The sequence below is a fragment of the Heptranchias perlo genome, chromosome 19 (genome assembly GCF_035084215.1).
Source record: "Heptranchias perlo isolate sHepPer1 chromosome 19, sHepPer1.hap1, whole genome shotgun sequence".
NCBI classification, from domain to species: domain Eukaryota; kingdom Metazoa; phylum Chordata; class Chondrichthyes; order Hexanchiformes; family Hexanchidae; genus Heptranchias; species Heptranchias perlo.
Genome location: NC_090343.1, coordinates 36,716,510 through 36,734,448, shown reverse-complemented (window position 1 = coordinate 36,734,448; position 17,939 = coordinate 36,716,510). Strand labels below are relative to the sequence as shown.

Sequence of the window (17,939 nt, the reverse complement as noted above, 5' to 3'; positions counted from 1 at the left end):
ACCATCTCATTCGCTGAAGATGGGATACCATCAACAGCATTGGCATAAGGCAAATGCAACGTGAATTTGAGATCGGTAGAACTATAGTGTTTTCATTGTTGTTAGTGATTGTTTTAAGTGTTCACTTCAAATAAGAATGGTTGAGATCTTGTGTTTTTCCTGTTGCAACAGTTTTGAAGAACGAATTGAGGAAAATGATTATGCAGAAAAAACTATTCAAACCTAAGAACAAGACTAGCTCAGATGGGCAGTTTTACAAAGAGCTGAAGGTAATTCCAGGGGAGCAATTTTATGAATGTGCTGCGATTTAAAATGTCTGCCTAGCAGCTTTAGCACAATACATTGTAATTGGAAGCCATATCAAAAGCACGTTATAGGAAGGAACATATAATAAAAAGGGAATTTTTCATGGTTTCTCCTTTAATTTAGAACCATAAACAATGCACGTCGTGATTAATCTAAAGGTGTTACATTGAAGGGTATGCTACATTGAGGGGTGCTTTTTATGCGATTTCTCTATTAATGAGTAGGCTGTTAGCATTCAATATTAATATCAGAGGAGTTCTCCCCAGTGTCCTGGCCAATATTTATCCCTCAACCAACATCACTAAAACACATTATCTGGGCATTATCACATTTCTGTTTGTGGGACTTTGCTGTGCATAATTTGGTTGCCATGTTTCCTACATTATAACAGTGACTACACTTCAAAAAGGTACTTCATTGGCTGTAAAGCACTTTGGGACGTCCTGAGGTTGTGAAAGGTGCTATATAATTGCAAGTCTTTCTTCTTTAAGATTGTGTTAGTTTAGAGAGTATAATACAGAGCAAGCTAAGTTCTGTATTTCAAACCTTCAGAAGGGCATTATTTCTGTATTAAATTTTTCAGAAGGGCGTATTTACTATAGTCTTTGTGATAATAAAAAACTTGAGACAGTGAGTTCAATGTCAATAATTCAGTTGTTAGAACTGCCTCCAGATGCCTCTTAACTCCTCCGTAATAATCCACAAGATCCTTTATGTATTTAGTCATTCTCTCAGGCTGCATCAGGGTGTTTGACACATCTTCTTCAAAGTAAACATTGTACCACAGTCTTCCCTCTTTGCACCTCCTAGATATCAACACTGCACATGATGTCCCCTCCCCCCACCCTTTATTGCAGCAGCACAAACACAATTTATAGCAATGCAAAAGAATTTGACGGCATAGCTGGGATTAGGAATCAGGCTGACATATAGGGTTAGCAGCTGCCATATCATTTCTGTGTTTTTTTTTCATTATTTGCCTGTGCAGCCACTAGCGAAGTTTGTGTTGTAGCTCTGGGAAAGGAAGCACCTACAAGAATCTGGACAATGTGATGCTTCAGGTGCTTCATGATATAATATTTATCCAAACATTGCAAAATGCACTCCTGGTTATTAGTACAGGCTCCGTTCTCCTTGTAGTTAATTGTAGATTTTGCATGAGCCAAAAATGAGGAACATTGTGGCACCAGCAAAAGAAGGAAAATTGGGATGTGCACATGAGTGTTAGAGATGGGGGGGAGGGGGTAGCACAGGAGTTGGAGTTCTGACAAAATGTTGGCCATTGTCGGTAAGTCTCTATACTTAACACATCAGAGTAGGTCAATTTTTGCTATAGTTTGAGAAACTGAGGAATCCTTGCATCCATAAGGCAATAATATCAAATCAGCAAGGGGAATTTCATATCAACTCTGTCTGAAGATCAGAAATTAATTTAGTCATAATATACAGCCTTTCTCTAGTTTCCTGAAATCTCACCTCTAAAAAGATCCATTTTTATTTTGTTTCCAGTCTGTAATTCAAAAATATGAAGCCGATATGTCTATCTTGACCAAACAATGTGACGAAATGAAGAAACTCTACAATGATATCTTGGTAATATTTCTAGTGACATTTCTCATTCATTTGCACATTGTACTGTTACCTTTTTATGATTATGACCTCAAATCTGTTTCTGTCAATGTTTCTGACAGATTAAGTTTGGGGAGCCACAGCATCGAGACTCGCAGGAGATGTTCGGATGGGTCTCCTCCTTCATTAAAGACTTTAGGAAGGTTCTCTCAGAACAAAGAAACTGCAGACTGGAAACAGCTCAGAAATAACGCTAAACCTTGTTACATGAGAAGCATTCTGGGGTTTTTGAATTTTGCAGTTGAGAAACCAATGTACTTCAGATTTTTCAAGATTCTTTTCCTGATGCCTCTGTGTTGTGTTTCAGAGCACCTTCCAGTGCTGGAGTGCAAATCAGTACTCAAGCATCAAGAATTAGCATACTCTGAAATAGAAACACCAATTTATTCATCACAACTTTAAAATATTTAATTCCCCATTTAACTATGCCACACACCATCTGAGAACAAATAGATGATCTGTTTTCAAGTCTCCCTCAGTGCCATTCACACCAGCTCTTAAGAGGAAACAGTCTAGGATGACTCACCCATTGATGGGATGGATATTCAAATTTGGAAAGGACATTGTGTAGAGAATCAGGGATATAGACCAGCATCCCATTACCCTGTGGCACAGCATGTTGGAACACCAGAATGAAGCCTCACTCTAGTGTAAGATAGCTGAGTTCTGATTGTATTGGGTTTTTGTAAAGACATTGTTACTTGCAGATCAACATACAGCCCATTATATGTGGAACAGCTGAGTGAACTAGGACCAATATGTTGCTCTCAGTTTTGATATTCTTATGTGATGTGAACAACAAAAGAGCCATCTTTTTGATAAAACCTTCAAATTCTATTCTTAAGAAACTCACGAGGCTGCGTGACATTCGTATTATGTTTCTGCCTTGGGTTTAAATTCAGTTCAGACTGATAGGATGAATGTTTTTTTAATCTCTTGATGACTGCTTAATATGCTGAGTTGGATTAGTTTGGACAGTCTCAAAACAGTGGATTTGAGTCCAAGACTACATGGAAATCACCAGTGATTTGCTCCAATGGACAGTCACAGTCAGAGAGGTTATAAGGAAATGGGAATGTTACTTTAGTGTAAGCAGGAAGTGTTCTGAGGTTGTTTGGGATCTGGGGGTGGAGGGGGATTGCTTGATGTTGACACTAGATACAAAAAGTGCAAAACTGTTCCAGGCCCAAGTTGTCATCCTTGGTGCTATAATCTACAGAAAATTCAAGTACAAATAATGAAAAATAGAATTTATACCATTCTGTAAAATATGCACTAGAAACTGTTGATAGATCATGGTAAACTAATACAAACATATTCAAAATCATATATTTATTTCTTCCTCTTTTTATTAGCAATGAGAGTTTGAGATTCAGATATTAAACTTTGTTCAAAAGCTTGAGTGCACTGCTCCAGACAAAATAAATTTAGCTCCAAGGGATTGATTTTTAGGAACATTGAGGGTGCCACTGAGTAACCCAAGTCGATATGACATCCTCCTACGCACCTCTTAACCTAATATGATTTGTGCTGTAGTTTTCAGCTGTGGAAAAACTCCTTTCGCCATTCCTGTTTTGTGTTCATATAAATGGCTTGGGTTTCTGTTTTGTTCACACAGATATATAAACATTATTATTTGATATTTGATTGGTCTTTTTGAATTGTATGTGACTGACATATCCAAGTTCCAAATCCCTTGTCATTTTGTGTCTTTGTTTATATCTATCTATTAGTTTGTCCATATGGTAGTAGTTTCCAGGGCTGACTGCAATTACCCAAGTGCTGAGTCTGTAATATTGTGCCTTCTTCGAACTGTATTTAAAAAACACGTGTTCAGTGGCATGTTTAATCAATCCATTGGTGCTATGAGAAGTGCAAAAACAATAGGACAGTAAAGTAGGGGATTTCAACTACCCTAATATTAACTGGGATACAATCAGTGTAAAAGGTGTGGAGGGCGCAGAATTCTTAAATTGCATTCAGGAGAACTTTTTTAGCCAGTAGCAAGCCCAAAAAGAGGGGGGGGGGGCAGTTTTGGATTTAGTTTTAGGGAATGAAGCTGGACAGGTGGAAGGAGTATCAGTGGGAGAGCATTTTGGTGGTAGTGATCATAATTCAGTTAGTTTTAGCATAGTTATGGAAAAGGACAAAGATAGAACAGGAGTAAATTGGAAAAAGGCCAATTTTACTAAGCTGAGAAGTGATTTAGCAAAAATGGACTGGAAACAGATACTTGAAGGTAAATCAGTGTCAGAACAGTGGGAGGCATTCAAGGGGTTCAGAGTAAACATGTTCCCACAAAGAATAAGGGCGGGACTGCCAAATCTAGATCCCCCTGGATGACAAGGAGCATACAGGGTAAGATAAGGCATAAAAGGGAAAGCTTATGTCAGACTCCGAGAACTCAATACTGTAGAAAGCCTAGTGGAGTATAGAAAGTGAGGGGTGAAATTAAAAAGGAAATTAGGAAAGCAAAGAGAGGGCGTGAAAAAATAATGGCAAGTAAAATTAAGGAAAACCCAAAAATGTTTTATAAATGCATAAAGAGCAAGAGGATAACTAAGGAAAGAGTAGGGCCTATTAGAGACCAAAAAGGTAACCAATGTGTGGAGGCGGAAGATGTGGGTATGGTTCTTAATGAATAGTTTGCGTCTGTCTTCACAAAAGAGGGGGGCAATGTAGAGATTGTAGTTGAGGAGGAGTGTGAAATATTAGATAGGATAAACATAGTGAGAGAGGAAGTATTAAGGGGCTTAGCATCTTTGAAAGTAGATAAATCACCAGGCCGGAATGAAATGTATCCCAGGCTGTTAAGGGAAGCAAGGGAGGAAATAGCGGAGGCCCTGACCATCATTTTCCGATCTTCCTCGGCTACAGGCGTGGTGCCGAAGGATTGGAGGATTGCTAGTGTTGTACCGTTGCTTAAAAAAGAAAAGGATAGACCGAGTAATTATAGGCCAGTCACTCTAACCTCGGTGGTGGGCAAATTATTGGAATCAATTCTGAGGGACAGTATAAACCATCATTTAGAAAGGCACGGATTAATCAAGGGCAGTCAACGTGGATTTGTGAAGGGAAGGTTGTGTCTGACTAACTTGATTGAATTTATTGAGGAGGTAACAAGGAGGGTTGATGAGGGTAGTGTATTTGATGTAGTCTACATGGATTTTGACAAGGTCCCACGTGACAGACTGGTCAAAAAAAGCCCATGGGATCCAAGGGAAAGTGGCAACTTGGATCCAAAATGGGCTCAGTGGCAGGAAACAAAGGATAATGATCGACAGTTGTTTTTGTGACTGGAAGGCTATTTCCAGTGGGGTTCCGCAAGGCTCAGTACTAGGTCCCTTGCTTTTTGTGGTATATATTAATAATTTAGACTTAATTGTGGGGGGCATGATTTAGAAGTTTGCAGATGATACAAAAATTGGCCATATGGTTGATAGTGAGAAGGAAAGCTGTAGACTGCAGGAAGATATCAATGGACTGGTCAGGTGGGCAGAAAAGTGGCAAATGGAATTCAATCTGGAGAAGTGTGAGGTAATGCATTTGGGGAGGTCAAACAGGCAAGAGAATACACAATAAATGGGAGGATGCTATGAGGTGTAGAGGAACAGAGGGACCTTGGAGTGCATGTCCACAGATCCCTGAAGGTAGCAGTACAGGTAGATAAGGTATTTATAAAGGCATACGGGATGCTTTGCTTTATTAGCCGAGGCATAGAATATAAGAGCCAGGAGGTTATGCTAGAACTGTATGAAACTAGTTAGGCCACAGCGTACAGTTCTGGTCACCACGTTACAGGAAAGATGTGATTGCACTAGAGAGGGTACAGAGGAGATTTATGAGGATGTTGCCAGGACTGGAGAATTTTAGCTAAGAAGATAGATTGGATAGGCTGGGGTTGTTTTCTTTGGAACAGAGGAGGCTGAGGGGTGATTTAATTGAGGTGTATAAAATTATGAGGATAGAGTGGACAGAAAGGGCCCTTAGCAGAGAGGTCAATAACCAAGGGGCATTGATTTAAAATAATTGGTAGAAGGATTAGAGTGGAGCTGAGGAGGATTTTTTTTCACCCATAGTGGTAGAGGTCTGGATGGGTGGTAGAGGCAGAAACCCTCATCACATTTAAAAAGCACTTGGATATGCATTTGAAGTGCCATAACCTACAAGGCTATGGACCAAGTGCTGGAAAGTGGGATTCGGCTGGGTAGCTATATTTTGACTGGCACAGACAGGATGGGCTGAATGGCCTCCTTCTGTGCCGTAAATGTTCTTTGTTTCAATGTCAGCTAGTGGAATAGTCCCTGCTAACTCAGTAATGGAGCAGTTATTGGGCATTCTCAGCCCACAGTTTAGCTCTTTGATCAGACAACCAAGAGAGTTTCTGCGAGGAAGAGAGATGGAATGATAGAAGGAAATGTTGCTGCCATTGTGAAGGAAGAGATTGGAAATCATGAATACTGAGGGGAAGCTGAGCCTCTGAGAGACTGCTGCTATTGGCGGTGTAGCAGGCAGGAGGGGGAAAGTGACCGGAAAGAGTTACAAATGAACATGCCAAAAAGGACAGGAAAAGAGCAGTTGATCCATCAACCCATCCCATCCCACATGGTTCACATCATTAAATCTATCTATCAAAAAAAAAAGGCTTTGGGGCAATTTAGGGAAAAAAAACCTGTTTCCAACCCCCATAGGTGATCAAATAAACTCCAGGTGACCACAGTAACTGGTACCACGACCCTGTCAACCCATCTTATAACTTGAGATGTCTTCGTACTTGAAACTGATTTTGGGTTTTGTCAAGTAAACCTGCTTCTTCAGTTCTTTTTTTTTCAGTTGAAATAATTATTTTTATTCGGTTAGTGTTATGGAGTAATTCTACAAAGCTATACTCCTGGCGAGTGCAGGTTGAGGCATAATGTTTCAGCTCCATCCTCGCCACACTCGCTGGGAGTGGAGCATTGCAAAATTATCCCTTTAGTGTTTTCATTTTTGACAGGTTGACAAGATTACTACAAAGACTATTCTTCCCGTATTATCCATATAGAAAAAACCCTACAATCCACTTATCACAGCACCCAATTGTTTTTCAAAGTATTCCAAGGTTTATGTCTTCAGTTCCCTACCTCAAAGTCCATTCCATAGGTTGATCACTCTTTGCATGTGGAAGGACTTCCTGACATTAATGCTAAATTTGTCTTTCACCAGTTCGAATTTGTGCCCCCTTAACCTACCATTCCAATTTACCTTGTAGCAGTGTTCCATATTTACCTTTGCTGCACCCAGTTTCTATCTTGTATACCATTAACTGGCCCCCTCTCGATTGCCTTCAGTTTTGGGCACTGCATCTCAGGATGGATATACTGGCCTTGTAGGGGGTGCAGCTCAGAGTCACCAGAATGATATCAGGGCTCAGAAGGTTAAATTATGAGGACTGGATGCGTAAACTTGGTTTGTATTCCCTTGAGTACAGAAGGTTGAAGGATGATCTGATCGAGGTGTTTAAATTATTTCTTCTGGTGGGTGAATTAAGAGCAAGGAGACATAATCTTAAAATTAGGGCTAGGCCATTCAGGAGTGAAATCAGGAAGCACTATTTCACACACAGGGTAGTAGTAACCTGGAACTCTCTCCCCCAAAAGGCTGTGGATGCTGGGTCAATTGGAGCTTTCAAGACTGAGATAGATGTTTCTTAGGTAAGGGTATCAAGGAATATGGATCAAATGCAGGAAAATGGAGTTGAGGTGCAGATCAGCCATGATCTAATTGAATGGTGGAGCAGGCTTGAGGGGCTGAATGGCCTACTCCTGTTCCTATGTCCCAGATCCACCTCTTTCACTGGGGTGGGTGCAAGAAACACCCACGTCCCTCCCCAACATTCTTTACAACAGGTCAGCTGTTGTGAACTGTTTTTTGTTTATTTGCCATGATAAAGATTGATCAGACATGATCAGACATGCAGAAATGTAAAAGCAGAGTACATGTAGCTCATGTGTGCACATCTGCCTAAAAAACATATGAATTGTACAAAGGTCAGGACAATTAATAAAGCTTAACTTGAAGGCATTTAGCATCAAGTAATATATCATGTTGCAATTGTATTTTCAACATCCAATTATCAGTTAATAAATTATTCAGTGCATATAATAAATTGCAATGCTGTATCAGGTTGTCATTAAGTCATTCTGTCATACTGTAGTTCACAGTAAGAGTTTACCTAGTCCTCTGGCTCTTACTGTCATCATCTGGTGGTGCTACTTTGATTACATATTGTAACAGCTGCCTAGAGGTGCAATTTTGACTTGCGCTGTGCTATATTGCCATCAGCGACAGTAAACCTCAGTGCAGTAACTCCATGACAGCGCTAAAAAAAAAATCAATTTTGAATGATAAGCTTTCATGTCCATCATTTATAAAATTAAAAAATATTCATTTAGATTCCATTTACAAGGTGCACTGGATACTGCTTCTTTGCTCTTAAGCATCCAAATTCTACATTTTCATATTTTGTTTGTGTATCATTTTGTTAGCAGCTTTACTTTTACACCAGGTGCTCACAGATAGTTGTTAGTTGCTCAGAGTGTGGATGATGACAGAGAATTTTACTTCTTTCCACCTCCCCCCCCCATCAACTGTTCTCAGTATTTCAAGATCAAATTAACACAGACGCTGAAAATGTTCACATAGCACTAATTCATCAGCTCTCACCTTCTGAGGAAGCAACTGGCAGGACTCAGACGTGAGTCATCTTGCGGGCAAGAATTTCTCTGGTTGCTACATGTACGAACATCCTATCTGTGTAAAGAACTATTTCTTGGCGCCTGTCCTAAATTTGCTCTTCTATAATGAATGGAATGGCTTTTCTTGCTCTACGTTCATATGGAAAAATAAAATTATTAAACGGGATGGGGAGATGTGGAGTAAGCTGTGATATGAATTGCCCAGTTATAATAAACTCACCAGAGACTCATGTTACTTGATTGCTCATGTCTTATTCACTCAAGTCAATGCTTATTAAAAATTATTGGAAAGTTTAAATCAGAATGTAAAACCTTAAACAAAAGCCAGCACAATCCAATGCTCAGCTTAGGTGCCACATTTTTGAAAAAATTACTTTCCCCCCCACCTCAAATTGTTTAGTTCAAACATAGATTTTTTAAAAATGAAATGAGAGAGAAATATAAATAATTGAAGAACACACTTTAAGGCAGCAGAGACCAAGCCTTTCGTCTTTGTGAGCCACTTATGACAGAGCCTCCTGGGCTGCATATAATGGCGCAATTAATTTTCATATCTCTCATGCTGCAGACTAACCGATCATGACATTCTGATTGAGGATTTATCCACCAATGAGGCAACAGCTCAAAGAACAGCCTTTTGAAAACCTTTGTGCCCGCAAATTGTAAATAGAAAAAACCAGGGCATAAGGAGTATAAATGTAAATAGAACTGAATTGCCACGGATGTGTGGGCTGGATGTAGCCTATGGGCCTTTGTTTGGACAACTCTAATACTGGATGCGAATCGAATAGAATAGAGAGGGAAGAAAGAAAAAAAACTGAAGTTAAAAAATGAAACACAATAAATATCAGAACGAAGAAAAAAGATTAAAAATTAGATTGAATATAGAATCAGGTACTAATAAATCTCAAAGATATAATTGTCTGTTATATAATGGATTTGTCTTAAATCTTTCCCTTCATTAGGTTATTTTATTTTTTCTTAATTTTGTTTGCTCACGTAACAGGCAGTTTGTAATTAAGTCACTCTTACCCGCCTTTTGAATTCGAAGTTGGTCACTATGATTACATCTATTTGTTTGCATTTTCAACCTGGACACCAGAGAACTTATTCTGACACTGACCAAACTATGGATAATGTGCTATTGACTCATATCCTCTGGGTGCCAATTTGTGGAGTGACAAGTGATAGCTTAAATTTTCAGTCCACTGCATCTATTTCCACAGCCTTTGAAATGTTCAAGCCTCAACAACAGGTATTCTTAACATCTTATTTAAAAATGTTTAAAGGAAGCTGTTTGAAACCTTGCTGTGTAGCACTATTTTGTCTGATGCAATTGTTTTTCTGAAGTCACTTCAGCTGCACTCAATCACAATCTACGACAAGCATAGGGAATTTGAAAAACAAAGGAAAAAGCAAGCATTTCTTTCTAAATGAATTATACTTTACATACTGACTCAAATCTGCTTTCCTTTGTTCTCAAAATTGTTCCATTCATTAACTTTCAAAACAACTTTTCTATTATAATGCAAGTATCATTGTATGGTACAGCACAGGAGAAGGCCATTCAGCCCATTGTGCCTGTGCCAGCTCTTTGAAAGAGCTATCCAATTAGCTCTTTCCCCATAGCCCTGTAAATTTTTTCCTTTCAAGTATTTATCCAATTCCCTTTTGAAAATTACTATTGAATCTGCTTCCACCACCCGTTCAGGCAGTGCGATCCAGATTGCTGCGTAAAAAAATGTTTCCTCATGTCACCTCTGGCTCTTTTGCCGATCTTAAATCTGTGTCCAATGGTTACTGACTCTTCTGCCACTGGAAACAGTTTCTCCTTATTTACTCTATCAAAACCGTTCATGATTTTGAACACCTTCATCAAATCTTCTCTTAACCTTCTCTGCTCTAAAGGAGAACAACCCCAGCGTCTCCAGTCTCTCCACATAACTGAAGTCCCTCATCCCTGGCACCATTCCAGTAAATCTGCACCCTCTCTAGGACCTTGACATCCTTCCTAAAGTGTGGTGCCCAGAATTGAACATAGTACTCCAGCTGAGGCCTAACCAGTGTTTTATAAAGTTTTAGCATAACTTCCTTGCTTTTGTACTCTATGGCCTCCATTTTAGCACCCACTATCGTGTGCGTTCCTGGCGGGGGGGGCTCCGAAAATCGGGGAATCCTGGAGTGGGTCGGGAGCCCGGCTCCAACCCGTCCACTTCCGGGTTCCCCACAGACGCGTCGACGTGCGCGTGCAGCCCCCGCATGTGGGACTCCCGCAGGCAATTAAAGCCGGCGGGGTGCCACTTGAGACTATTTACCTAGTTATTTCAGGTCATTAACAGACCCGATTAAGGGAATATGTCAGGAGGGGTGGGATTTTAGAAACTGCTGGGACTGTTTCCCGTACTGGGGGAAACACTCCCAGTTGAAATGGACATGTTGCAGCTATCAGCCTGTGGCAGCTGCAAAGGTCCATTTGACAGGTGGGGGGAGGAGACCCTCACTCATTGCAGGAGGCCACTCTGTCACTTTTGGCCTCCACCACCCTCCTCCTGACAATCAAATTCACCAACTTGCACAATTACCCCAGGGTCCAGAGACATGTACCTACCTTGCGGACCCCCTCAGATGTACATCTTGCGGATGGGGGCCGCCGTTGCTGCAGTCATGACCTCCTCGGAGGGCGAACAGCATCACCAGCCTCACCAGCCTCGCCGGCCAAGCCGTCCAACTCTGACATGTGGAGCTCCACAACACAGTGCTGCGACACATCCACCTGCACAGCAGGAGGGAGGGCTACCACAGAGAGAGATGCGTCGCAGAGGGCACTACCCTCGCCACAGGGTCCACAGACCGAGGCTCGGCTTCCTGGACCTCTCTGAGCAGCAGTGCACATGGAGGCTCGAGTCACTCAACATGTAGTCGTGGACATCTGCAGTCTCCTTCATGCCGAGCTGCTCCAGGCTGACCCGAGCACCATCTTCTTACCTGTTGCTGTCAACATCACCACTGCCCTCAACAACTTCTCCTCCGCATCCTTCCAGGGTGCCACCAGGGACATCGCCGACGTGTCTCAGTCGTCTGCACAAAAGAGCCCTGCAAATACACCAACACCCACTCTGCAGTGACACAATGGGTGGCATCAGGTGTGGGTCTTCATTGTGATCCTCAGGAACGGGCATTATTGCACAAACCAGACAAGATTCGCAAAGACTTGGCAGTAGTGGTGCCAATATAATATGTGATGTGAGTTGGTCAGAAATTAAATATAAGTAAAAACCATGACAAACCCTCAAACACCCTTGTGCATCCCCTTCATGCTCACAACACGTTTGCCTTACGCTTCCTACTGCACATGTGTGATGCATGCCCTGTGGCTGCAGCACAGGTAGTGGCAGGTTGAGTGAGGCTGACCGTGAAAGAGATGCATGAGAGGGTGAGTATGAGATAGAGCCATGAGATTATATGAGGATTGGGTTGAGTGGTACTGGCAAGGTGAGTAAGTGCAGGTAAGATGAGGATGAGCTTTGAGTGGGTGTGAGGGGTGATGTGACAGAGTAGTGTTGGCAGTGCAGAAGGAGATGTGGGGTGGGGGCGGTGATGTGGCAGACGGAGTGTAGGAGAATGAGTAAGTGTACTCACTTTGGCTGACCTACTTAGGTCATTGCAGCGCCTCCTGCACTGTATGCAGGTGCGCGATATGTTGGTAGTGCAGGTGACCTCCTATGCCACCTCGAGCCAGGCCTTCCTGGTGGCAGAGGCAGGCCGCTTCCTCCCGCCCACCGGGGGGGGAAGATCTCTGTCCTCCCCCTCCACCTCACCCCATCTAATGATACCTGGAGTGAGGCATCATTAAACTGGGAGCAGCCTTCCCCCTGGGCTGCTCCATGCTGTAATTTTTCCTATTTCTTGCAGCATCAGTCAGTGGAGGACTGCCCCTTTAAATAGAGCTCCTCCAGCTGACAGAGCTTACTTCGCATGCGCAGTCCGCCCGATGCGCAGATCAGCAGTGGGGAACCCAGAAGACCAGGTAAGTGGATCCAATTAGGCTGCGATCGTGCGGGGGGCAGACTGATTTCGCCGGGCGAGTTACCCACGCGCCCAATAGCCCCCCCGCCACAAACCCGCAGCCCTGGTAACATCGAGCCCTATGCCTCTGTTAATAAAACCAAGGATCCTATATGCTTTTTTAATAGCCTTCTCAACTTGTCCTGCCACCTTCAAAGATTTGTGTACATACACCTTCAGGTCTCTCTCTTCCTGCACTTCTTTTAAAATTGTACCATTTATTTTAATCCTCCAGTGCTTTAGCACCACCCCCATATCTAAGGAGGATTCAAAGATTGTGGCCAGAGCCTCTGCAATTTCCACCCTTACTTCCCTCATTAATCTAGGATGTATCCCATTTGGACCAGGTGACTTTTCTACTTTGAGTACTGCCAACCTTTTTAGTACCTCCACTTTATCTACTTTTATCCCATCGAATATTGCTACTACCTCATCCATTACTGCCACATTGGCAGCATCCTCTTTAGTGAAGACTGATGCGACATATTCATTCAGTACCTGAGCCTCCACAAGATGTGATTTGTCCCTAATCAGCTCCACTCTTCCTTTTGCTATTTATATGTTTGCAAAAGACTTTTGGGTTCCCTTTTATGGTAGCTGCTAATCTATTCTCATACTCTCTCTTTACCCTTCTTATTTGTTTTGATAGATCTCCTCTGTACTTTCTCTATTCAGCTTGGTTCGCTATTGTATTGTGAACCTTACATTTGTCATAAGCCTTCTTTTTCTGTTTCATTTTAATCTCCATATCTTTCGTCTTCCAAGGAACTCTAGCTTTGGATGCCCTTCCTTTCCCCCTTGTGGGAATGTGTCTACTCTGTACCTGAACGATCTCGTCCTTGAAGGCCTCCCAATGTTCAATTTCTGTTTTGACTACCAATTTTTGATTCCAATCCACCTAGGCAAGATCCCTTTTTAACTCACTGAAATTAGCCCTCCTCCAGTTAAGTACTTTTGTGCTTGATTGTTCCTTGTCCTTTTCCATAACTATTCTAAACCTGATGATATTATGTTCTCTGTTCCATAAATGCTCTCCCCACTGAAACATGCTCCACTTGCCCCATTTCATTCCCCAGAACCAGAATATAATAAAAGCATATATAACAAACTTTGGAAGCAAAGGAAAATTGAACAGAACAGTTTTGGAAACAAAGAAAAATTGATTTGAGTCTGTATCTAAGTATAATTAATGAACAGGTGCAGAAAATAATCAAGAAGGCTAATGGAATGCTGGCTTTTATATCTTGAGGATTGGAGTACAAGGGGGCAGAAGTTATGCTGCAGCTTTACAAAACCCTGGTTAGACCGCACCTGGAGTACTGTGAGCAGTTCTGGACACTGCACCTTCGGAAGGACATATTGGCCTTGGAGGGAGTGCAACGTAGGTTTACTAGAATGATACCCAGACTTCAAAGGTTAAGTTAAGAGGAGAGATTACACAAATTGGGGTTGTATTCTCTAGAGTTTCGAAGGTTAGGGGGTGATCTGATCGAAGTTTATAAGATATTAAGGGGAACAGATAGGGTGGATAGAGAGAAACTATTTCTGCTGGTTGGGGATTCTAGGAGTAGGGGGCACAGTCTAAAAATTAGAGCCAGACCTTTCAGGAGCGAGATTAGAAAACATTTCTACACACACAAAGGGTGGTAGAAGTTTGGAACTCTCTTCTGCAAACGGCAATTGATACTAGCTCAATTGCTAAATTTAAATGTGAGATAGATAGCTTTTTGGCAACCAAAGGTATTAAGGGATATGGGCCAAAGGCAGGTATATGGAGTTAGATCACAGATCAGCCATGATCTTATCAAATGGCAGAGCAGGCACGGGGGCTGAATGGCCTACTCCTGTACCTATATTCCTATGTTCATGTAAGTGGTACTTCTGATATCTTGATACCCAACAGCAGTGAAATATTCTGTTCAGGCTTATTGGATTTGTAAATATGGTTTTAACATTATTTCAAGGACAATCTCAAATGTCAATATTTTTAAGAATGTTGCTTTTTTGCATACCTGTTTGTCGCATAATGATATTGCTTCACTTAAACCAAAAACAAATTGTCTGTTGAATTTCACAGTGTGTCATCTACAGTTCAGTTCATAGCTTTAAAATATTTTTGGAGCCATTCCTAAGAAAGACTTTAGAGGGCAAACAGCCTCTTGAAGTACATAAATTTTTGTCATAGAAAGGTGCTAGTCATTTCATAATTTTGTATATCATATAAAACAATTCCATTAAAAGTGAGTTTTTGGCTGCTAGAGAGAAAAAATGTGTGCTTTTATCTTTTATCATGTACAATACTTGGCTGCAGTAATAAATTATTTCCCTGACAGTCACAGAAGTGACTCAAATGCTAAAGGCTTCATTGTACAATGAAGGCCGCTTCTTTAACCCAAAAGGTTTATAGCTGAAAACAAAAGTCAATGGGTCCATTTAAATTAAGATTATAAATTCAGTTTGGATTTGCATTTTTTTTTAAAAGAAACCTTTCATCAGTTTGGCATGGATTGTCCTACATGCTGCACAATTCTCCTGTTTTTGAGATATGGGTATTGTAGCAAAAGTAATAGGTCATTTAGTGCATCGAGCCTGCTCCACCATTTGTTAGCCATGTCAGCTCTTTTATCTTAATTCCCCACTCTTCATATCAATTAGAAACATACTTGAGAAGCAAGTATATTATCTCCAGAGTAAATTTGTGTTATTTCCTATTGTATGTTTTTCAATTTTTTACATATTGCCCTCTTGCACATTCCTTCTGCAGGGCCAATTCTTCCTTTCTCTTATGACTTTGTCCCAATACATTGAGCATCTCTCCACCTGGACCTTCTTATTTCAGTAATTTGCCTAATGCATTTACTTACCAGTTTAGTAATTTGCAGTTACTTCAACGATATTTTGCTTGCCACATAAAATTAGTATTTTGATAATATATACTAATCCCCCTTTTCCCTCAAGCTCTGATGTTAAAATGTTTGATGCAACTTTCCTGCTGATAACTGCTTCCAAATCAATCGATGACACAACTTTATCCAATGTTTTCAAATGAGTGCCTGTGTTTTTACTCTGGGTTGCAGCAGATTGTGCTTTGACAATGCTTACGACTTTCAAGTAACTGATAGCAACCAGGTGATCTGAAACAACGTAACATGTCTTTTAGCTAAACATGTTTTGAATTTTAGTTCAAGGGCACAGTATATCTGCATCATCTAAGATGCAATTTTTAAACATTTTGTCCAGAATCATCATCTTCATGGTAAAATTCCTACCCGGTTACCACGAAGGCAGCCAACTCTGGTTGGACGCTTTCCTGAAGGTTCCATCGCGTGACCTCCCGCTGTCAACCGCCCCGCCCAGTCAAACAGCCTTTTCCCATCTCCAATATTTTTATAATTAATAAACAAAAGCTTTCAAAGAAAATGAAAGAAGCTCACTTTTTTTTAATGCCTCTATGATTTATCTCCTGGGTTGGCCGCAGCAGTGTCCAAGAGTTTAACCTTTAATTCCTGGAGCTTGAGGTAAAAGGGGGATTAGTATATATTATCAAAATACTAATTTTATGTGGCAAGCAAAACTTAGTTGCTACATACAATAATCATTGTGCCAATTGTTATGCTTCTTGCGTAAATATCATAAGTTCACATTTTTAAATTATTATACATGGAAATGTTGGATTACTGTGCCATAACTAAAAGATTTAATAAACCTTAGACTGCCAGCAGATTCAGGGAAACTGCTGTCTCCCTGGGTCAACCAGTTTTGTTTGTTTTCAGCTCACGCACTGAAAGATATAAATATTGGTTTCACAGTTAAAGCAATATATACATATCAAGAATAACTTTGTTTGAATAGTAACCTAAACTACTAAACACCGAAAATATAATCACACAAAAATAAAACACATTTTACCTTTTCATTCATTTTTCCTTCTATTCTCTTGATCATCTTCAAATGTTAACTTTAATTTACTCTTTTCTACAATTCTAACCTCCATTCTACCCATCCCAACTCTTTTCTCCCTACATTTTACATTGTTTAAAATATTTCACTCACATATCCTCTGCCTCCCTGCTTCCACTGCCTATTTTAGAGGGAACAACTGTTGTTGATGAACAGAGTTTCTGTTGGCTAAAAATCCAAACTAAAGATGGGTTTCCAGCCACTGAAAAAGATAGATTCATAGTTGCATCGTGGAAGTTATTAAGTCAATATATAACATGAAAATTATATCCAAGCCAGGAAGTTCTGCTGCCATTGAGAGAACTTGTTAGTGGACCCTATAGACAATTAAACTTGCTCAGGATACCAGGAGGGTTAAATGAACGGTACAGATTGGACTAAAATAAAACAATTGTCCACAATTTTACATGTGCTGCAAGCTAAAATTGATGTAGGGCTTAATTCCTTCCCTGTGTGTTAGGCAAATGTTTAGTCATAAATCTTTCATGTGTATTCTGCTATAAATGAAACTTGTGATTTATTGAACTATTAAGATTCATTATAATTGACTGATGGAAACACATAAGAATTTTGGGATTTCTAAGCAGTCTCCATTTTGTAAACTAACTACAACTCTATTAGCTAACTGACAGAAGGAGACACATATGATGTAGGTGAAAATTGCACAATGTATATAATGTTAATGATTTATCTGGTACAAGATAAGGTACCTTCTATGTGTATACTGTAAGGAAATGAGGACCCAAATGATAAATGCTTGCCATGTTTGCCAGAACACTTCAGAAACGAATATGCAAGATGTATGGCCACTTCACAGCACCTACTCCAGTGCTACGATAGCCTCTTTTAAAATTTTAATTTGGAATAATAACCCACTTTAGGAATATAGGAATAGGAGTAAGCCATTCAGCCCTTTGAGTCTGTCCTGCCATTTTATTAAATCATGACTGATCTGTACCTCCAGTTATTAGAAAAATTAAAGCCCACGGGATTAAAGGGACAGTGACACTGTGGATACAAAATTGGCTAAGGGACAGAAAGCAGAGAGTAGTGGTGAACGGTTCTTTTTAAGACTGGAGGGACAGTGGTGTTCCCCAGGGGTTGGTATTAGGACCATTGCTCTTTTTGATTTATATGTTAATGACCTGGACTTGGATATAGAGGGTATAATTACAAAGTTTGCATATGACACGAAACTCGAAAATGTAGTAAACATTATGGAGGATAGTAACAGACTTCAGG

The 17,939-nt window shown here is 40.5% G+C and overlaps 1 protein-coding gene across 2 annotated transcripts in view; it reads left to right on the top strand.

Annotated features, from left to right (window-relative positions):
• Positions 1-17,939, top strand: part of LOC137335302 (uncharacterized) — an 87,394-nt gene that overhangs the window by 65,440 nt on the left and 4,015 nt on the right. The window contains exons 16-18 of one of the 2 annotated variants that reach the window (XM_068000609.1): positions 172-269; positions 1,816-1,899; positions 1,998-8,895. In XM_068000609.1, coding sequence (XP_067856710.1) covers positions 172-269; positions 1,816-1,899; positions 1,998-2,126 — 311 coding nt within the window. In that variant the 3' untranslated portion in view covers positions 2,127-8,895. Of the gene's footprint in view, positions 1-171; positions 270-1,815; positions 1,900-1,997; positions 8,896-17,939 lie in introns of those variants that run through there. The other variant, XM_068000610.1, reaches the window with a different exon arrangement.